General features: G+C 38.2%; 1 protein-coding gene across 2 annotated transcripts; it reads right to left on the bottom strand.

The window, feature by feature from the left end:
* Nucleotides 1–234: 234 nt before the first annotated feature.
* Nucleotides 235–18287, bottom strand: pcgf5a (polycomb group ring finger 5a). 2 transcript variants are annotated; one of them, XM_056477172.1, is made up of 9 exons: nucleotides 18100–18287; nucleotides 15103–15354; nucleotides 12038–12134; nucleotides 11883–11938; nucleotides 11677–11736; nucleotides 7019–7164; nucleotides 6844–6942; nucleotides 6469–6558; nucleotides 235–869 (listed from the first exon to the last, which is right to left on the bottom strand). In XM_056477172.1, the coding sequence occupies exons 2-9, from the start codon at nucleotides 15212–15214 to the stop codon at nucleotides 822–824; spliced, it is 708 nt and encodes a 235-aa protein (XP_056333147.1). In that variant the 5' UTR covers nucleotides 15215–15354; nucleotides 18100–18287; the 3' UTR covers nucleotides 235–821. The 2 variants fall into 2 exon arrangements, with proteins under 2 accessions (XP_056333147.1, XP_056333148.1); XM_056477173.1 differs by lacking the exon at nucleotides 18100–18287 and adding an exon at nucleotides 17757–17884.
* Nucleotides 18288–23769: the final 5482 nt, after the last annotated feature.

The raw sequence follows: 23769 nt of genomic DNA, 5'->3' as shown, positions 1-23769 counted from the left end.
CAGTGTGAGGCAAAAAAAGAGAAAACGCTTACCCAGAGTGCCTTTCAGTGCTGTTATTTTGGGACATCTACAGCGCTCTCATTCAATTCCAACTGAATGAGATCCATCAATACTTCAGACTAGAGCCAAAAACACCATTGGAGAAAAATGAGAGAGTGTGAGCGAAGATGGAAAGAGGCTGAGAAGGAGAGAGTACATGTGTGTGTGCAAAATAAAGGGAGAGCGAATGATGACTTGAAAAAGAGTGACTGAATTTATGAGGGACAATGTGGGCGGTGAGATCAGGAGAGGAAAGTAACTAAAAGGAAATGAGAGAGTGCAAAGGTAAGACAGAACAGCCACAATACAGCGAGACATTTGGATTTGCCTCTATAGTGCAAACTCTTGGATTAAAACGGCTCTAATCTAAAATCTACCTAAAAAAACGTCTCCATTTCCCCTCTTCTCCTCTCACCTGGCCGGGACGCATCTTTGCTATGAGTTTTAGCTTACCGTCTGTGCTAGATTGCTATCAGATAATCCCAACGGGCCGCTCTATGCTAAGGCGTCGTCATAGAGAGAACATGCAGAGAAAGCTTTGGAGGAATATAATCGTCAAACTTGATCCAGAGCCAGTGGGTGGAGCCACGACTGTCAGACGGGTGCATGAAGGAGGGAGGAATGGAGAAGTAAAGGCTGAGTGCACAGAAGGAACAGAGCAGTCCTGTCAGTCACTGGGCATTGTGTTGTTGTCTTTCAATGGAGGCACAATCATTCGGTTTTTCTGCATTTCGTTCATCTCTTGACATCAGTCTGCATGAGATTTCTGCTGTAAGTGCGGTTTAGCCAAAGTCGATCCTTGGACGGTACTCGAGAACCATGGGATAAGCCTGGGGTAGAAACCAAAGTAGAGAATGACTTAAGCTTCAAATATGCATGCGTATCATTTTCATGGTTCTTTCTCCAAATGTCTTGTGGTGTAAAAGGCAAGGACGCAACCTCGGGGCATGGATTTGTCCTCTGATTTTGTGTCAACCTCTGGTGTGTGTGTGTGTGCGTGTGTGTGTGTGTGTGTGTAACTGGAGAAATATGACTCATAGATCTGTCAGTAGCTCTGAGAGTGGGGTTTTTTGCCCCCTACAAACACCACCAACTCAGCAACAGCTGTTCACACTCACACTTCTCATGAACACACACATATACACACATATTCAGGGTCAAACTATCTTTTTAATAATTGATCTGTCAAACGCGCTAGTCTCTTGACCAGAGGTTTGTAAACTGTTTAATGCAAACACAAAATATGTGTAAACACCTTTCTAAAATATAACTGTCACTATACACTGTAAAAAAAATGCAGGGTTCCACACAATCCTTTCATGTTGTCCTAACACAAGTCAATTAAGTTAGCATAATCGTTTTTTGCAAATTTAAGTGGATTGAACATAAAACAACAAGTTGTTTTCACATGACGGTGTTTGATGACGCAAAATTCAGATGGAGGGCAGGAAGTGATTCTTCTACATAGGAATCGCTATCAGAACATCAAAATGTTTCTGTTTTATGTTGTTTATAATTGTTTAAATCGGCAAAAATAAGAAATGCTGAACAGCTTTTATAGACTTCCAAAAGTTTTTGCTCATAAAGGGGGGAACGTTCCAGAAACTGGCTGAAAATTGGAAAAAAAGGAAGCATGTAATAAACATTTATTCAGTACATCCATGTGTACATTTTTTAAAGCGATAATTCGTTTGACAGTACCAATGAATTCAAATGACGAAAAGACAGTGCAGAAAAGCTGAGCGTATGTGGAGAAAGACGAAACTAGTAATCCATTATAATATCTATAAAGACAGTCTTCGTGCTTTTAATATGGAACTAAAAACTGCTAGGCAGACTTTCTTTTCAAGCCTTATAAACAGCAACGTAAACAATGCTCGTAAACTCTTTGCAACGATAGAGAAACTCACAACCCCCCCCCAGTCGGATTCCCAGTGAGCTACTCTCTGAAAGCAAATGTAATGAGTTTACTCATTTCTTTACTGACAAGATCAATAATATCAGAAAGGCAATCAGCTCATCCAATCAGCCAAATTGTGTCGACGTCAGACTAGCTCAACCACAACTTAAGAAATCAGACATTATGTCCGATTTCATGGCAATTAATGGCAAAATCTTAGAAGAGATCGTGCAAATTATGAAAACATCAACCTGCAGTCTTGACACGCTCCCCACATCATTCTTTAAAACGGTGTTTACCTGCTTAGAAATGGATCTTCTAAAAGTGGTAAATGCTTCACTTCTCTCGGGGATTTTTCCTAACTCACTTAAAACTGCAGTTGTTAAACCCCTCTTGAAGAAGAGCAACCTAGATAACACCATATTGAGCAATTACAGGCCCATCTCAAATCTCCCTTTCATTGGCAAAATCATTGGAAAAGTTGTTTTTAACCAGGTTAACAAGTTCTTAAACTTCAAGGGGTGTTTGGACAATTTTCAATCTGGTTTCAGACCACATCACAGTACAGAGAGCGCCCTTATAAAGATAATCAATGACATCCGCCTAAATACAGATTCAGGCAAACTAACAGTGCTGGTACTGCTTGATCTCAGTGCTGCATTTGACACTGTCGATCACAGCATACTTCTGGATAGGCTGGAAAACTGGGTTGGGCTGTCTGGGACGGTCCTCAAATGGTTCAGATCTTACCTTGAAGGGAGAGGATACTATGTCAGTATAGGTGACCATAGGTCAGGGTGGACACCCATGACATGTGGAGTCCCACAAGGCTCGATTCTGGCACCACTCCTGTTCAACCTTTATATGCTCCCTCTGAGCCAAATAATGAGAAAGAACCAAATCTCCTACCACAGCTATGCTGATGACACTCAGATCTACCTAGCCTTACTGCCTAATGACTACAGCCCCATTGACACCCTCTGCCAATGTATTGATGAAATTAACAATTGGATGTGCCAAAACTTTCTTCAGTTAAACAAAGAGAAAACTGAAGTCATTGCGTTTGGGAACAGAGATGAGGTTCTCAAGGTGAATGCGTACCTTGGCTCTAAGGGTCAAACAACAAAAAATAAGGTCAAGAATCTTGGTGTGACTCTGGAGTCAGATCTGAGTTTCAATAGTCATGTCAAAGCAGTTAGTAAATCAGCATACTATCATCTCAAAAACATTGCAAGAATTAGATGCTTTGTTTCCAGTGAAGACTTAGAGAAACTTGTTCATGCTTTTATCAGCAGCAGGGTGGATTACTGTAATGGCCTCCTCACTGGCCTTCCCAAAAAGACAGTCAGACAGTTGCAGCTCATCCAGAACGCTGCGGCCAGAATTCTGACCAGAACCAGGAAATCAGAGCACATCACACCTGTCCTCAGGTCTTTACACTGGCTCCCAGTCACATTTAGAATAGATTTTAAAGTATTATTACTGGTCTATAAATCACTAAATGGCCTAGGACCTCAATACATTATAGATATGCTCACTGAATACAAACCTAACAGATCACTCAGATCTTTAGGATCAAATAGATTAGAAATCCCAAGAGTTCAGTCAAAGCAGGGTGAATCGGCTTTCAGCTACTACGCCCCTCGCTGCTGGAATCAGCTTCCAGAAATGATCAGATGTGCTCCAACATTAGGCACATTCAAATCAAGACTGAAAACACATCTGTTTAGCTGTGCCTTTACTGAATGAGCACTGTGCTACGTCCGACAGATCGAACTACTATGTTTTTCTCTTCTTTTTAACTCTTTTATAACACATTTTATCAGCTTTTATTTTATTTTATTTTTATTCTGTTTGTTTTTATTTCTCTTATAATTGTTTCTTTTATTCCTGTTTATGTAAAGCACTTTGAATTGCCACTGTGTATGAAATGTGCTATATAAATAAACTTGCCTTGCCTTGCCTTGCCTTGCAATGTAGATTACATACAGGCCTAGCTATATGTTTAAATAAAATAAAAATCAGATACAAACACCACCACACTTATACAAAATCCAGGAGAATATGAATAACGTACCCTGCCATGTACCTGCCATCTTGTTTTGCAGTAATTAAAGTATTTACTGGCGTTTCAGCAGATTGAACAACTGTAACTTTAATGTCCATATTCGCATCAGCGCTGAATGGTGTCGATGGTACTGCTTTGTATGCTTTTATTTGTTATTTCGTGATGTCTGGAAGATATCCGCATGGGGGAAAACTAAAATAATTTATAATAAACATGTTTTAGAACCACATAGTAAAGTGTATAATATGTACAACTCTTTGTTAATGAATGCTACTGTATTCATAAACTGTATACATAAACTGTAATAAATAGCGTTAGTGTAAACTGTGGTGCATTGTGATGGTGCATTATTATAGGGTATAAAACTGAAGCCTATTGAATAATTTGTTTATTACTACAGTAGTGTTGTACCACAGCAACAATATAATTACTACAACAGTGGAATTCAAGTCATTATCAATAGTATGCTTCCAAACACTATAGTATTTACTGTAGTATTTTATCATGTACCGTAATAGCTTATACAGTATTTGTCGCCTCGTTGACAGGCAAATATATTTTAGTTTAGAATAAGGATCATGCCCATCATATGTGGATATTTTCTATTTATATCTCCTTTGAAATATGGCATAAATCGCAAAAATCCTGACTTCTCTCTTTGTCTCCCATTCAGTTTTTACTTCCTGCCCTCCATCTGAATCACCAGAGCCACGTGATTGAAAACAACCTATACGTTGTCGCAGAAAACAATTGCGTTGTTTCAGCTCATTTTAAATAAGTAGTTTGAATGCAAGTTAAAATTTACAAACAAAATATTTAGTTTTGTACAATAAACACAATGCTTGCAAAATTATCAAACGAAAACGGTTCACATGGATTCAGAAAATAATTTGATCTCTGGGTCACAGAACTATACACAGTTTTGTTCTTACGGTAAAAAAAAAACTACTGATGCAATTTTTAAATTTTATTTACAATGGACCCTTTTCACAAGAATGTTATGACGTGTTTAGTGGCCATCATAATCTTAAATCCTTGAAAGTTTTAATATTTAGATTTTTTTTAAAACGTATAAACATTTACATGCATTTATGAATGTATTATATCAACTTTGTGTCAAATGACAAAAAAATTATTTGCGCTTAATATGCGAGGATATGCGAGGTGTTTCTAATGCAGCGTCTATGGTGCTGAGAGTCAATTTGATGTTATTTTCTCCTCTGGCTGCCGTCATCAGTCTCACACAATTTTTTTTCTTTTTCTGAAAGTCTTTATAACACCATTGTGTGTCTTTCTTTTATTATTTCAGCAAATAGGGTTGTAAAAAAATATTTGTTGTACTCTCCAAACCCAGAAATGTGAAAAGGGTCTATTAACATCATAATTTATGACTAGTATTTATACAGCAAAATAAAAAAGTAGCTGTTGTGTATTTAAATAAAAGAGATGTATGAAGAGGACTTGCTTCTTGCGATAGTATCAAATTTTCTGAATGTGACTGTAATCTGCATTTTAGTGCACATTTACTGGCAACCTTAAAAATATATCCCACATGTAACCACCAATTTTCAGGGTATACTATGATACTTTTGCACATCTAAACAATGCAAACACACAGTCACAAACATTGTTTTTAAATAAAATTACAATCCTATTGATTTTAAATTATATAATAATATATTTTTATCCTGGACCCTGAAGCAGACTGTCAAATCTATCAAAAGATAGTATTAACTATATTTAAGAAGAAAAGCCATTTTTCTCCTGGGGATGCTATAGGCTGGTCTTAATATCATTTTAGGGAAATTCACTTCCAACAATGTTGCCACAATTTAAGCCACACTCATATACAATCCACAAATGTTATCACTCGATTGAATGGGCAATATCAGTGGTTATCAGCTGATAGTTATGGGCCAGTAGGGGCCTTCTGCGCCTACTGGAAGGCTCAGAAGGCTGTTCATCCATCCACATGGTTAATCACCTATACTAATAGAGAAGACTCCCGATCCAGATCTGTTTTTACATTACTGTGATGGTTGGGTTTAGGGTTGGGGTAGGTGTTAATGAAATATAATTATTAGGAAATTTAATAAATAATATGAATAATTCTCATGGCTAAACAGCTATACTAATAGGCAAGATTCCAGATCCAGATCTGTTTTTACATTACTGTGATGGTTAGTTTTAGGGTTGGGGTAGGGGTAGACATTAATAAATACACTTAATGGGAAATGAAATAAATATTATAAATAACTCTTGTTATATAATTAATATGAATAATTCTTGCTGAAGCTGTATGTGATCTATACCTGATTAACCATGTGGATGGATGATAATAGCCTTCTGAGCCTACCAGTAGGCACAGAAGCCCAGTACTGGCCCATTTCTGTCAGCTGGTAATCACTGAAAACGGCCATTCAATCGAGTAACAACATTTAAATCAGCTTCATATACTCACACTGTCCCCCTGAAGTCTCCAGCGAGTGCGGTAGATGAACTCCAGGGTGTGATCTTTACCCATAATCTCACCGTTACACAAAACATCAAGCTGTAAGAACCACAGACAGAGATTTAACCGCAGTGAGTTTGATAAAAATCTAATAATAGGCATACTAATAGCATGCTGTGTTATTAAAATGGTTTCAAATACAGGACAGGCTTAGAAAATATTTTCATTGAGTATCATGTTTCACAACTGATTGTAAACTCATCAAGAGCTCATTTATTGATATATGTATCATATTGTGCAAGAAACCTATTAACTCAATACACACACAAATGCAGTTAGCCCTTGTTGACAGCCCAGTGAGACTATAATGAAACAGTGTTTTACCTCATAAGAGCTTGGCAGCTTCAATTTTACACAGAGGAACTTCTTAATGGTTCCCACTGTAACACGGGTGGAGCAGCGAATGAATTTCTTCATTAAACCCTGTTGCAGACAGACAAAAAGCGCAAATTACAAACATGCACACAATCAAACATACACATTGAACTAAATGGTGCACCTTAACTATGCTTTCTCCTGACTGGCCATTGTTTCTTAGACAGTCCAGACAAATAGCGATCTGAGGATCACTCCTGTGGAAGTCTCCACTATTCCCATCATCATCATCTTCACCACTCAGTCGAGATTTCTTAGCTCTAGGACCATCTAGAAGAAAGACAAAGAAAAACTGACCTTTAGCCATCAGGTGTATTGATTTATTCAGCATACAGTGAAAATCAGAATTAGAGAACAAGCAATAGACCCCTATAGACCCCTATATCACTGTTTGAAGTTAGTTTTCTATAGGTTTTCTAGATCATGACTCTGAGCTAGACATTTGATTATTTCTGTTTTTAGCTTCAAGGATTTGCTTTACCTGTTTTGATGTGCCACTTCCAAAAAAGAATAAAAGTTAAGCATAAAAACTGGTGTTAATTTGGCACCTTGTGGTGATTTCCTTTAATATCTGGTAAACCTATTTATCTGGCAGCCAAACATTCTAGTTTTCACTGACTTGAATCAAAATTGATTGAAACTCTCGAACAGCAGGTTATCCAGATTAAGGCAAGGTGAGACCCTTTCAGCCCAGAAAGGCTAGTCGTCCACAAAACACAAATGAAAGAGAGGACAGGATAATGTGGAGAATCTTAATGGTGAGTTGGTTAAACACTGCAGCTGGAGTTGATCACCAGTCCAGTTGCAGGCTAGACTAAATCACTCATCACAATCAGTTCTAACCAATAGCCATGAGACAAGGAATACCTAATGTCATGTCACTCGTCACAATCAGTTCTAACTAATAGCCACAAGACACAAGGAATATATAAGCTGTCTATTCATTTCATTCATTTGGTTGCAGATACTGACACAGACGTTCACCCACCATCCTCCCCACCACCACCAGGTTGGCCCTGTCTAGAGGGGTAGGCTCCGCCCTGCCTTCATCCTCAGCAGTCATAGCTGGATCTAAAGGTTCCCAATTCAAGCTACGGACAGGGTCTCCGAAAAGGAAATCCTATGATTTGTTAAATGATACTTTTCTCAAGTAATACTTATCAAATAAATGTAATTCAATATCATATTTATCTCTCTGGTCTTTCTGGTAGAACTGGTCCCAAGTGAGGAAAGCAGGTAAATATTTATTTTTATTATTATTATTTTTTTTTTGGGGGGTTGTTGTCAAACTTTGGAAAAACTGAATCCAAAGTGTGTAAAAAAGTCAGTGGAAACTGGAGGAGTAAGTGTCACAGCTAAACACAGCTAAGCAGTTTCTTGAAGCAGAATTTCTGAACACAGAAATAATGAACATTCTTGCCCAGAGTCAAGATCTAAACTCTGATAGAAAACATCTAGAAAATTAAATGAAAAAAAAAAATCACTAAAAAACCCACTACAGTCACTCAACTGTGGAGGATAAATAAAAAAAGAGCTGATCAAGTACACATGACAGAGGCATGAGAGTAGTGATGTGCTGTGAGAGACTAGTGATGTCTGTGAGACTAGTGATGTCTGTAAGAGACTTGTGATGTCTATGAGAGACTAGTCATTTCTGTGAGAGACTAGTGATGTCTTCTGAGAGACTAGAGATGTCTGTGAGACTAGTGATGTCTTGTGAGAGACTAGTAATGTTTGTGAGAGACTAGTGATCTCTTGTGAGAGACTAGTGATCTCTTGTGAGAGTGATGTGCTGTGAGAGACTAGTGATGTCTGTGAGAGACTAATGATGTCTTGTGAGAGACTAGTGATGTGCTGTGAGAGACTAGTGATGTCAGTGAGAGACTAGTGATGTCAGTGAGAGACTAGTGATGTCTTGTGAGAGACTAGTGATGTGCTGTGAGACTAGTGATGTCTGTGAGAAACTAGTGGTGTCTTGTAAGAGACTAGTGATGTCTGTGAGAGACTAGTGATGTGCTGTGAGAGACTAGTGATGCCAGGGAGAGACTATTGATCTCTTGTGAGAGACTAGTGATGTCAGTGAGAGACTAGTGATGTCTTCTGAGAGACTAGTGATGTGCTGTGAGACTCGTGGTTTCTGTAAGAGACTAGTGATGACAGTGAGAGACTAGTGATGTGCTGTGAGAAACTAGTGATAACTTGTGAGAGACTAGTGATGCCAGTGAAAGACTAGTGATGTCTTGTGAGAGACTAGTGATGTGCTGTGAGACTAGTGATGTCTGTGAGAAACTAGTGGTGTCTTGTGAGAGACTAGTGATGTCTGTGAGAGACTAGTGATATCTGTAAGAGACTAATGATGTCCTGTGAAAGACTAGTGATGTCTTGTGAGAGACTAGTGATGTGCTGTGAGACTAGTGATATCAGTGTGAGACTAGTGATGTCAGTGAGAGACTAGTGATGTCAGTGATAGACTAGTGATGTCTGTGAGAGACTAGTGATGTCTGTGAGAGACTAGTGATGTCTTGTGAGAGACTAGTGATGTGCTGTGAGACTAGTGATATCAGTGTGAGACTAGTGATGTCAGTGAGAGACTAGTGATGTCAGTGATAGACTAGTGATGTCTGTGAGAGACTAGTGATGTCTGTGAGAGACTAGTAATGTCAGTGAGAGACTAGTAATGTCTGTGAGAGACTAGTAATGTCAGTGAGAGACTAGTGATGTCTTGTGAGAAACTAGTGATCTGCTGTGAGGCTAGTGATATCAGTGAGAGACTAGTGATGTCTTGAGAGAGACTAGTGATGTGCTGTGAGAGACTAGTGATGTCAGTGAGAGACTAGTGATCTCTTGCGAGAGACTAGTGATGTCAGTGAGAGACTAGTGATGTCTGTGAGAGACTAGTGATGTCTTATGAGAGACTAGTGATTTCAGTGAGAGAAGTGATCTCTTGTGAGAGACTAGTGATGTCTTGTGAGAGACTAGTGATGTCTGTGAGAGACTAGTGATGTCAGTGAGAGACTAGTGATGTCTTGTGAGAGACTAGTGATGTGCTGTGAGAGACAAGTGATGTCTGTGAGAGACTAGTGATGTCAGGGAGAGACTAGTGATGTCTTGTGAGAGACTAGTGATGTGCTGTGAGAAACTAGTGATGTCTTGTGAGAGACTAGTGATGTGCTGTGAGAAACTAGTGATGTCTTGTGAGAGACTAGTGATGTGCTGTGAGAAACTAGTGATGTCTTGTGAGAGACTAGTGATGTGCTGTGAGAAACTAGTGATGTCTTGTGAGAGACTAGTGATGCCAGTGAGAGACTAGTGATGTCTTGTAAGAGACTAGTGATGTGCTGTGAGACTAGTGATGTCTGTGAGAAACTAGTGGTGTCTTGTGAGAGACTAGTGATATCTGTAAGAGACTAGTGATGTCCTGTGAAAGACTAGTGATGTCTTGTGAGAGACTGGTGATGTGCTGTGAGACTAGTGATATCAGTGCGAGACTAGTGATGTCAGTGAGAGACTAGTGATGTCTTAAGAGAGACTAGTGATGTCTGTGAGAGACTAGTGATGTCTGTGAGAGACTAGTGATGTCAGTGAGAGAAGTGATCTCTTGTGAGAGACTAGTGATGTTAGTGAGAGACTAGTGATCTCTTGTGAGAGACTAGTGATGTCAGTGAGAGACTAGTGATGTCTGTGAGAGACTAGTGATGTCTTGAGAGAGACTAGTGATGTCTGTGAGAGACTAGTGATGTCAGTGAGAGAAGTGATCTCTTGTGAGAGACTAGTGATGTCAGTGAGAGACTAGTGATCTCTTGTGAGAGACTAGTGATGTCAGTGAGAGACTAGTGATGTCTGTAAGAGACTTGTGATGTCTATGAGAGACTAGTCATTTCTGTGAGAGACTAGTGATGTCTTCTGAGAGACTAGAGATGTCTGTGAGACTAGTGATGTCTTGTGCACAATACATCACTAGTCACTCACGGACATCACTAGTCTCACAGAACATCACTAGTCTCTTACAAGACATCACTAGTCTCACAGACATCACTAGTCTGTGAGACTATTGATGTCTTGTGAGAGACTAGTGATGTTCTGTGAGACTAGTGATGTCAGTGAGAGACTGGTGATGTCAGTGAGAGACTGGTGATGTCTGTGAGAGACTAGTGATCTCTTGTGAAAGACTAGTGATCTCTTGTGAGAGTGATGTCCTGTGAGAGACTAGTGATGTCAGTGAGAGACCAGTGATGTCTTGAGAGAGACTAGTGATGTCTGTGAGAGACTAGTGATGTCCTGTGAGAGACAAGTGATGTCAGTGAGAGAAGTGATCTCTTGTGAGAGACTAGTCATGTCAGTGAGAGACTAGTCATGTCAGTGAGAGACCAGTGATGTCAGTGAGAGACTAGTGATGTCTGTGAGAGACTAGTGATCTCTTGTGAGAGACTAGTGATGTCAGTGAGAGACTAGTGATGTCTTATGGGAGACTAGTGATGTGCTGTGAGACTAGTGAAGTCAGTGAGAGACTAGTGATGTCAGTGAGAGACTAGTGATGTCTAATGGGAGACTAGTGATGTGCTGTGAGACTAGTGAAGTCAGTGAGAGACTAGTGATGTCAGTGAGAGACTAGTGATGTCTAATGGGAGACTAGTGATGTGCTGTGAGACTAGTGAAGTCAGCGAGAGACTAGTGATGTCAGTGAGAGACTAGTGATGTCTAATGGGAGACTAGTGATGTCTGTGAGAGACTAGTGATGTCTGTGAGAGACGGTTGAGGTTAAGGTTGAGAATAATTAATTACCTTCTCCATTTGATTTGATCTTGTGTTTTCTCCAAAACTCACTTTCCTGTTGTTCCTCCTCTAGTAAATAAACACAGGCATGCATATAAAGTACATTAAGAAGCTGTTTACAGATATACAAACCAAAACACAACCACATGACCTGCACAAAGGCTTGTGATGATTTCTGACGTGCATTATAGAGGATGATGTATGCGTGCGCTCACTCTCTCTTAGTCCAGGCACCAGTTTGAAGATGATCTCCTCTAGGGTCTTATCTAGCCTGCAAAAACAGCAGCCCAGATTACACATATAATACAGGGAACTCATGTGTGTACTTAATTTGTGTATGTGAGAAATGAGTGCAGGCCAGTTTGGGCACCTCAGCATCTCTAAAGGGTTTGTTTCATGGACTTGTATCCCACATTCTGGACACTCATTACTCTCCTCAAAATGCTGAACGATACAACTCTTACAAACTGCAGGAGAGTGGAATAAGAACAGGAGGAAGAATGGAAGAGGAACAAGGGAAAGTGATGGTTAGGTCAAATTATTCAAGCTATCAAATTGCTTAATGAAGGTAAGATAATTAAAAACAATATACATTTATTCATTTATTAATTTTTCTTCAGCTTAGTCCCTTTATTCATCAGGAGTCGCCACAGCGGAATGAACTGCCAACTTATCCAGCATACGTTTTATGCAACGGATGCCCTTCCAGCCACAATCTAACACTGGGAAACACCCATACACTATTACATTCACACACATACACTACGGCCAATTTAGCTTATTCAATTCATCTATGCCACATGTATTTGGAATGTGGACAGGAGCACCTGGAGGAAACCCACACCAACATGGGGAGAACATGCAAACTCCACACAGAAATGCCAACTGACCCAGCCGGGGCTCAAACCAGCGACTTTCTTGCTGTGAGGTGATCGTGCTACCCACTCTGCCACCGTGCTGCCCAAACAATATACATTTAACCCATTATATAACTGACATGATGGCTCAGATAGTTTGGTGATAGCAACACCAGGGTCAGAAAATGTATGAATCGAACCCACAAAGTTTCACAGGAAACTGATAAAATGTTGCAATGCAGGCAACTTTGGATAAATTGCCTGCCAATGCTCAAATATAAATGTTATCGGTATAACAGATCAACTTGCACTAGATGCCATCAATACACATTTTTTTCAACAAAAAAATCAACAAAACCAAAACATATTAAAAATATTTAATATGCATAAATATTTTTATGCAAATTATTATTGTGTACATTGATACAAAAAATATCTAAAAGTAGTTTTAAAAGTATTACTTTATTTGTCAATTATAGAGTTAACTTTTACTTTTTTTCAGTTTTTTTTATTTTAGTTTTAGTCAATTTATGTGCTTGTAAATTTAGTTTTTTCTCTTTTATTTGTTTTAGAAAGGTTTCAACTTAATTTAAACTATAGTGATTTCAGGGAGAGACTAGTGATGTCCTGTGAGAGACTAGTGATGTCTGTGAGAAACTAGTGATGTCTGTAAGAGACTAGTGATGTCAGTGAGAGAATAGTGATGTCAGTGAGAGTCCTTTGAGAGACTAGTTCAGTAAGAGACTAGTGAGAGACTAGTAATGTCATCACTAGTCTCTCATAAATTTAAACAATTTAGAACTAGTTAACGACACAATTATTCTCTTTTTTTTTCTTAATTTAATCTTTAAGAGATAATTCCCACAAAATACCAATTTACTCACTATTTACTCTCCCTCAAGTGGTTTCAAACCCATTTAAGTTTCTCTATTCTTTTGAATACAAAACAATATATTTTGAGAAAAGCTGAAAACTGGTAACTATTGACTTCCATAATAAGAAAAGCACTTCTTTAATATCTCTTTCTTTGTGAAAAAAAGTAAATAAATAAATAAGGTCAAGAATCTTGGTGATAAGGTCAAGAATTCTGGTCAATTCTGGTCAATTCTGGTCAATAACATCAAGAATTCAGGAGTCAGATCTGAGTTTCAGTAGTTATGCCAAAGCAGTAACTAAATCAGCATACTATCATCTCAAAAACATTGCAAGAATTAGATGCTTTGTTTCCAGTGAAGACTTATAGAAACTTGTTCATGCTTTTATCAGCAGCAGGGTGGATTACTGTAACAGCCTCCTCACTGGCCTTCCCAAAAAGACAGTTATACAGTTGCAGCTCATCCAGAACGCTGCTGCCAGGATTCTGACCAGAACCAGAAAATCAGAGCACATCATATCTGTCCTCGGGTCTTTACACTGGCACCCAGTTATATTCAGAATAGATTTTAAAGCATTACTACTTGTCTATAAATCCCTAAAATAGCCTAGGACCTCAATACATTACAGATATGCTCACTAAAGACCACTCAGATCTTTAGGATCAAATAAATTAGAAATTCCAAGAGTTCAGTCAAAGCAGGGTCCTTCAGCTACTGCGCCCCTCACTGCTGGAATCAGCTTTCAGAAATGATCAGATGTGCTCCAACATTAGGCTCATTCAAATCAAGACTGAAAACACATGTTTAGCTGTGCCTTTACTGAATGAGCACTGTGCTATGTCCAACAGATCACACTATTATCTCTTTCTTTTCTTTTTCATTCTTTTAAAACCTATTTTAACACATTTCAGTCTATTTTATCTGTTTTAATCCTGTTTATTATTTGTTTTTAGTTTCTTATACTTGTTTCTTTTATTTTTGTTTATGTAAAGCACTTTGAATTACAATTGTGTATGAAATGTGCTATATAAATAAACTTGCCTTGCCTTGCCTTGTGTTCAACAAAAGAAAGAAACAGATTCGGTACAAGTGATGGGTGAGTAAATAATGACAGAATTTGCAGCTTCAAGTCAACTATTCCTTTAAAGTCTATTTAAATTAAGCCACAAATTTTTAGATATTTGTTTTTATTAGTAATACCAATAACAACGCTGTTTGTAAGTAGTTACTCCCTAACACTACCAATTTAAAGGGTTACTGGGTACTTTTAATCAAACTCTGGGTACTTTTAAGATACTCGAATGGCAACTTTGCAATAATCATTTGACCTGTTTCCCTCTGCTAAATCTGATCTAAATCTGGTAAACATTACAAGACATTTTAGAAGGGCCTGGCCAAGAATTTGAACGTCAAACATGTTAAATGTTACACAAATAAGTTTTAACAACAGTACAGGATGATCAGGCAGGCAGGTATGGGCAGGTCTAAGAGACATCTTGTAATTCTCCAATATGTATTAATTGCAGGCTGAAAATGTTGTAGATGATTTAGCTAAGTATTTTTAAGAAATAAGCTCAGCACATGAAACAAATGCTTCATTCTGATGATAAGCATCTCAACACCAATGAAAGAAACAACACTTTGGGGAATTGAAGTACCAAAATATTCTGAGAAAGAGAGCTGGTGAGATGAGTGTGACTCACAGGTGTGCAGGCATTCTGTGACAGCTGTGGGCTTGATCAAGTACCCACGGCAAATGGAGCAGGTGATGTATCTGTTGAAATCTCGGACCAGATGCTTTCGGTGGGTCGCCATCTCGACTCAAGGGTCCACAGAGGTCAGGAGATCACAAGCTGGAGTCACAGCGCTGCCTGTGCGTCAGCGATTTCATTATCGCCTCCTTTTTGAGGCAGTTATAACTCCGATTTGAAGACATTATTGTTGAGAGAGTGACTCTGGTTGAAAACAAAACAAGGATTATTGTAATAACACGTATTTCCAACTTTTAGTATGACTGTTCAGTTATATGCTGTGCTTCCACTATTACACCACACACTGTGTTTTGAAACCAGTCCAATTCAAACCAGACTTGAGAGCTGAGCTTTGTTAGGCAAGTGTAATAGAGTTCAGGACTTCTTTCAGACTCAAAACTTTTAGGAAAGTCCCTGTCAAGAGAGACGGGGAAAAAGTTAAGGGTGTGTCACTTCAAGAGCTCTTTTGAGTTTTTGTTGGCTTGATGATGTGTAGGTCGTGTGGCCATGGTATAACCACCAGATGCAGCCATCATATTGAGGTGCTGTTTTGAGATTATACTGTACATCAGTGGTTCTCAAACTTTTAAACCCGCGACCCCCATTGTAAGATCGTCAAGAACTCGCGACCCCCCACTACCAAAGCATATAGAAACAATAAAAATAGCTTTTTTTTAAGCTGTTCACAATATTTTAACTATATTTACTATAGATTACAGGGCTCGAAATTAACATTTTTGCTTGGTAACACTGGTGCTCCTAACTTTAAAAATGTAGGCGCACCAGCCAAAATTTAGTGGCTCCCACCAATTATCGCACTGTTACTACAAGTTTTATAAACAGATTTATTGCATTTGAAAATCAACACTAATCAAAACTAACAAGCAAAAAAATAAATATGCATGCGTGAGGAAAATATGTCTCAATGAAATCCCGTTATCACAAGAAAAGACATTTTTATAACATAATTGAGTGACCAAAAGATACACGGACGGATATCCCAAAAGATATCCCACAGACTTTACAGTGAATGCTAGTTATTTTCATAGCAGACTTGAAGCCAATTGAAGTCTTTTATCCACTCTTCAATAAGTATAGCTGGTGGGTTAACATTCACCACATGATCAGTAATCAGATGTGCCAATATTTGTAGCTTTAGGTGTTTCTAAGACAAAATCTGTCAGTGTTGTTTTCATTCTCTCGTCTTCAGCGCTTTACATTTTCGCGGTTGTAGCTCCTGTCATCTGAAGACAGGAGGCGTTGACTGAGTGATTGACAGCTGATTTTAACAAATCATTCGTGTTCAGTTCTTAGAGCAGTGGGCCAATAAGAAGAGCGCGAAGGCGGGGCAAGCGTTGAAGGCTTTGTTTACTGCGGCAAGTTGACATGACAACAGTTTTAAACTGTTCCTGAGCGCTGCGTTCCAAGTACAAAGATGCATTCTGCCCGAATGTGTCCTAAATACTTTATGAATCAGTAATGTCTTTTTAAAAATCTGAAAATATTAGCTTTCACTTGTAATACTGAAAAATATTTATTATAATCACTGAAAATGACACAATTTTTAAATAACTCTCGCGACCCCTTGAAATTATTCTGCGACCCCCGCAGGGGTCGCGACCCCCAGTTTGGGAACCACTGCTGTACATGAGCCTCATTTCAGTATGGTTAAGTTTTAAAAAGGAGAATATCAAGCTATTTTTCTGTGGGTCAATAATATTTAGTTTGTTTGCATTATATTAAACACAATTAAATTATTTAAATGCTGAATCACGTGAAGCTCTAGTTTAATGCAATTGAATGTCATCTATTCATTTTAATAAACAAAACAAAACTGAATTATCCCTTTAACACTCTAAACTGTATGAAAGCAAATTTTATTAGTAAGAAAAAACTAATTACACTTACAAAGGGCATATATGCACATCTTTTGGGCAAATTTAGTAATTTTTTCTTTTTTAAGTGAAACAAACAGCCTCCTCCAACTGGTCAGTGCAGACCTATAAACTGAACACGCTTTTTATTTTTTTAACCTGTTTTAACGCATTTTAAGCTGTTTGTAATCACTTTAATCATTTGTTTTATACTTGTCTTTTTTCCTGATTATTTTAAAGCACTTTGAATTGCCACTGTGTATAAAATGTGCTATATTAATAAACTTGACTTGCCTTTGTGACAACAAACCCCAATAGCATATGGAATCAGTACAGTAGTGAAGCTGCCTGTAGTACTCAGCTGTGAAAGTCCAGCATTTCTACAATGCCACATACTATGCCTTAATAAACAACGATTTTTATCACTAATGTCTTTCCAAACGCACTTTCAGCAACGAGATGAGAACATAATCATCTACGTAGGCACTTGGTTCTCTGAGGGTCAGACTTTTCACACATTTAAACATTTTGCATGCACTGTTGTACTGTGTTTTAGAGGAACAACATCATCGGTCAATCATTTTTCGCGATGACGTCGCACTCGCTCTCTGGCTTTTATGTAATACATACTTGTATAAGAGCAAAACAGCAACTCACGGGTTGATACGTGATTAATAACTAACACAAGCAGACTGCGACCGTCCATTTGTAAATGCGTTATAAAGCAATGACCTGTTCCTGTTCAGCTTTTAGTGTGCACCCGAGACGCGCAGTTGTGTCACAGTCCCGTTATCTCATCAGAGCGAGCCGCGCGCACGGGCGTCAAGGACTGCGTGACGTCATCCCCATGGAAATTATAACACATGGCAAGTTGAGCTCGTCTCGCGACGCTGTTTTTACATTCCGTAATTACGCATCTCTCTGCTCCAGCTGATCAGCCTGACGGGCTCGTAGCCTCTGTCGTACCACATGACACGGTTTCTCCCCTCCCCAAACTTTACACATATTCGGTGCCCCCAAACCGATAAACGCAGCGCAGATTCCCCCGCTCCGTGGCCATCCGAAATACACTCACCGTTACGAATCCCCTCGCCTCACTGCGCCGGGCCGGTAATGGAGACTGTAGAAGGGGGTTTGTGAGAGACGGAGAGAGTCACATCGCGGCAGCCCGGCGGTGGATGGAGCGCGTGCAGGCAGTGCGTGGCTGGTAAACTCGCGGCCGACACGGAACTGGCAGCAGCAGCAGCACGCGCACACAGGAGCGCTCGCTCGCTCACTCGCTCGCGCAGAGGAGGGGCGGGGGACTCACGCGCTTGTTTACGCGGAGCCGTGGATCGAGACCACGGGAGGGAGCGAACACTTTATAACATTGCTATTATTATTATTAAGAGAAACTCTAAAAGTCTTTGGGACAGAACTGAATGGGAATGAAACAGTATTTAGTTTCTTATATTCTTATATATTATAAATTCTGTAAAGGCAGACACGCTAATTTTGACGTTTTAACCCCCTTAAATTCAGGTGAGGCTGAAAGGGAATATGAATAGTTGAGATCAGGGTCTCGTTTATTATTTATTCGTTTATTTTATATTATTTATTTATTTATTTATTTAGTTATTTAGTTATTTAGTTAGTTATTTAGTTCTTTATTTATTTCATTTTGTTTTATTTTTGTAAACCAGAACCAGATTGCTTTTTGGCAAGAAAAAAAACACAAGGCTGTAACAACATATACTGATAGCAAGACTATAATAAAGCTCACAGTTTGTTATTATTGTAAACCACAAAAGTTTTTGTAAACCACAAGTTTTGAAGAACAAAAATCTTCAAGGGCATACAATGCATACAGTGCTCAGCATAAATGAGTGCACCACTCACAAATCTGTTTAACATGAATATTTTCAATGGATGCTTTACAATAATATATCTGTGCATATTAGATCAGTCAGTACCAAAACCAAAACTACTTTTGACATTAACCCCCTTATTTTAAATTCAGGTAAGGCTGAAAAGGAATGGGCATAGTTCAGATCAGGGTCAGGGTCACATTTATATTTATTTATTTTATTTTATTTTATTTTATTCATTTATTTAATTTTATTTTTGTTATTGTTGCTTACAAACCAGATTGTTTTGTACACCCCTCACAAGTCTATTTAACATAAATTTTGTCTATATGATGCTTTACAATAATATATTTGTGCATATTTGTTAGAACAGTCAGTACAAAACCAAAACTACAAACTGGAACAAATCTAACAAAGACCTTTTTAAAAACTTTAAAAATGACTACACCCAAAGTAATATGTTGGGGCAAATAGTAAATATAATTTTAATAAAAAGGAAAAATCAAGAGAAACATTTAAAAAACACTACAATCTTTGTTAGGTGACCAAAGTCATTTATTTATATTTTTTGTCATGGACTTAATCGCTTTTTACAGACTGATATTGAGACAGCCTCCCTGCAGTGTGACCACTATCACCTCAGTTTCTGCTCATGCACTCTAATCCAGTTTAAGAGGCTGGAAACCTTTACTAACTATTTTCTATATTATACAAGATCATACCCTATACTTGTACCAAAGGGCTCTTGAACTTTTCCCTCCTATAAGTGTGTGGGTGAATCTTCTGGTTTTGTACAGTATGTGTGGGTGAGAGCACATGCTCTGATGGGTGAATGGTGAAACATGTACATTTCTTAATGAGATACACATCTGTGTTGAAGCTTTGAATAATGTAAACACTCTCCACTGGTGTATATATTGATAGCAACAGAACATCAGAGCAGTGCCCTTTGACCCCACATCCACCTCCTCAACAAAGACACATCAGCTCCCTCATGCACTGAGATTTATCATGTCTTTATTTTGTACAGTCTATAAACACATTTTTACAATACTAAAATGATGAGTGAGCATCCACAGACAGTTCCAGGACAATATTCGATATTCCTTTCATTCTTTTTATGCATACACGGCTGAAATGTTTGCATCTGACAGCCTATAAAACACAAGAAAGAGATTTTCTTTTTACACCTTTGACTGTCCTTCAAATCCGAACAATTTCACTTGCCGTTCAACACTATTTATAGAAAAACCAAGGAAACAAAACATGAAAACAGGGAGATGTTGGAAAATAACAAGGGAAGTGATCAGCTGTCATATCAAAGGCATTTAATGTGTACAACTCAGAGAGCGGGAGTTATTCACGTGCAAATAAAAATTTTTTAAGACTAACTTCAAAGCATTCACTGATACGCTGCTCCAGCAGCAGAGACGGGTCTCACTAACAGTGTAAAGCTTGAGTTTGCTAGAGTCAGCCTGACAGCTGTTGACAAGGAGCTGCTTGTTTTCTTGTCTAAGCTAAACTGTCATGATGAGGAATGTGTAAAGTATCAATCAATCAGTCATTCAGTCAAACAATATTTATGGATTCCTATAGAAAATATTTAATATCTGTAAACATGTTTTTTAATTTTGGTAATCAGCATGCTGACACAGGACACCTTCCATGTCACTAGCAGGGGCGGATTTATTGATTTTAGGGCCCTAAGCAATTCCAGCCACAGGGCCCAAGTCTTGAAATGCACCTATTCTATTTTTATTTAATTTTTATTTATATTGCTGTTTTTTAATATCACTCAATCTTCTTTTTAACATTTTGAATTAATGCAAGCTCTACATTTTAAATGATTAGTTTCTTAAAATTAATTTACAACTAAAAATAATAAATATATATTTTTATAATTTACATGGACTGCTCCATGATGGACATTTTATTTTGTAATATTATTATTATTATTACATAACATAGCATTATTATAATAATATTATATTCAACTGTATATTAAATAATATTTAATTACGGTAAAATTGTATTTCAGGGCGACACAGTGGTGCAGTAAGTAGTGCTGTCGCCTCACAGCAAGAAGGTAGCTGGTTCTAGCTGGAGTTTGCATGTTCTCCCCGCGTTCGTGTGAGTTTCCTCCCTGTGCTCCGGTTTTACCCACAAGTCCAAAGACATGCGGAACAGATGAATTGGGTAGGCTAAATTGTCCATAGTGTATGAGTGTGAATGAGTGTGGATGGATGTTTCCCAGAGATGGGTCGCAGCTGGAAGGGCATCCACTGTGTAAAACAAATGCTGAAAAAGTTGGTGGTTCATTCCGCTGTGGCGACTCTAGATTAATAAAGGGACTAAGCCGAAATGAAAATGAATGAATGAATGAATGAATAAAACTGTATTTCAAAATATCTTTAACTCTCACCATACAAAAAAGGTAGAAAATGATGCTATATAGGTATAATTTTTACTTCTAGATATTTATGGGGCTGCGTACCTCGCTTATTGGTTAAATCTGCCTCTGGTTACTAGTTAATATTGTTTATTTTTCTGGATTTGAACGTTCCCTGACAAATTTTGATAATATAAGTACACAAGTCTACAAAATAAATGACACTCTTATAGTGGTTTTTGGATATTTTAATGAAAACATTATGAGGTAATTTTTCTTTTTGGGTGAATTATTCCTTTAAGGAAATTCACTGGATAAGATGAAGATATGAAGAAAAAGTATTTACAGCTTCTTAATAACTATTATTAAGTTCATACATGGTTTAACATTGCTTTATCCAATAAAATCAAAAGTGTGGTTCACAATATAATTGACATGATTTATGTTGTTGATTGTATAACAACAAAATCAAATCCATAGGCAAAGCAAAAGAAAGCAAGAAAAACTAATAAAAATAACATGTTACAATCAAACAAACAAACTGTAAATTATATTTCAATAATTTATTAACTTAAAGACCATAAAAAGTGAAACCTGTCACCAAGTTTTGATAATGCAGTTGCAACATTTCTGTCATGCTATTTAAGTAGGAAATAAAATCTATTCTAGTAATCTAAAAAGGAGAATAACTGAATCATTAACATTGCACAGACCATTTAAATACACTCACCGGCCACTTTATTAAGTACACCTGTCCAACTGCTTGTTAACATGGTCAAACCGAGCATCAGAATGGGGAAGAAAGGTGATTTTAGTGACTTTGAACGTGGCATGGTTGTTGGTGCCAGATGGGCTGGTCTGAGTATTTCAGTATTTCATTATTGCTGATCTGATGGGATTTTCACACACAACCATCTCTAGCGTTTACAGAGAATGATTAAAAAAAAAATATATATATATATATCCAAATGCCTTGTTGATGCCAGAGGTCTGAGGAAAATGGCCAGACTGGTTCCAGCTGATAGAAAAGCAACAGTAACTTAAATTGCCACTTATTATAACCGAGGTCTGCAGAAAAGCATCTCTGAACACACAACATGTCCAACCTTGAGGCAGATGGGCTACAGCAGCAGAAGACCACACCGGATGCCACTCCTATCAGCTAAGAACAGGAAACTGAGGCTACAATTAGCACAAGCTCACCAAAATTGGACAATAGAAGATTGGAAAAACCTTGTCTGGTCTGATGAGTCTCAATTTCTGCTGCGACATTCGGATGGTAGGGTCAGAATTTGCCGTCAACAACATGAAAGCATGGATCCATCCTGCCTTGTATTAACGGTTCAGGCTGGTGGTGGTGTTGTAATGATGTGAAGGATATTTGCTTGGCACACTTTGGGACCATTAGTGACAATTGAGCATCGTGTTAACGCCACAGCCTACCTGAGTATTGTTGCTGACCATGTCCATCCCTTTATGACCACATTGTACCCATCTTCTGATAGCTACTTCCAGCAGGATAACGTGCCATGTCATAAAGGGTGAATCATCTCAGACTGGTTTCTTAAACATGACAATGATTTAACTGTACTCAAATGGCCTCCACAGTCACCAGAACTCAATCCAATAGAGCACTTTTGGGATGTGGTGAAATGGGAGATTCACATCATGGATGTGCAGCTGACAAATCTGCAGCAACTGCGTGATGCTATCATGTCAATATGGAGTAAAATCTCTGAGGAATATTTCCAGTACCTTGTTAAATCAATGCCACAAAGGATTAAGATAGTTCTGAAGGCAAAAGGGGGTCCAACCTGGTACGAGAAAGGTGTACCTAACAAAGTGGCCGGCGAGTGTATATTAATTAAAATATTCTGCTGTTTAAACTTCTTTGAACTCTTTTGTTCCACCCTCTGTCTTGCTCCGCACTTATTTTTTTCTCTTCCTCTCGCTCTCATCCTCTCACACAAGCAGATAAGATTCTGTTGCTTTCACTAAAAGAAATGAACAATGAACTCTTCACCTCCCACTGATTGTGATGACAGGAAACAGATGAGTAAAAGAGAAGAACGTAAAGACAGTGAAAGCAGTAGCTAATAAACGCTGCTTGTATAACACCAGACAACATATTCACAAGTCAAAACACAGAATTAAAAAGAGTCAATTCAGCAAAAAGTGAACAGCTATGAGAAGAACCTGAGACCCAGGTGATCATCACATTATGACTGTATGTGAAAGAGTGATCAAATTCAGCACAAAGGAGGGAAACACAATACACAGCCGATGTGTGTGTGTGTGTATGTGTTCTGTCCATGTAATTTATATCACTTCAGCAGCAGCAAGAAAGGTCGTAAAAATAAAATCTTAAATCTCGAAACCAAATGTTCATACCGGAGTGTCTACTTTAATCCCTATTCCCTCTTGTGTTCATGGCTGTTTTAGAGTTTACAAACACACAAAAAAGGCAGTGTGGTTTTTCACAAACCATATGCAGATCCAAACAATCTTA

This window comes from Danio aesculapii, chromosome 17, assembly GCF_903798145.1.
Source record: "Danio aesculapii chromosome 17, fDanAes4.1, whole genome shotgun sequence".
In the NCBI taxonomy this organism is placed as follows: Eukaryota; Metazoa; Chordata; class Actinopteri; order Cypriniformes; family Danionidae; genus Danio; species Danio aesculapii.
This window is presented reverse-complemented; position numbering and strand designations above follow the sequence as displayed.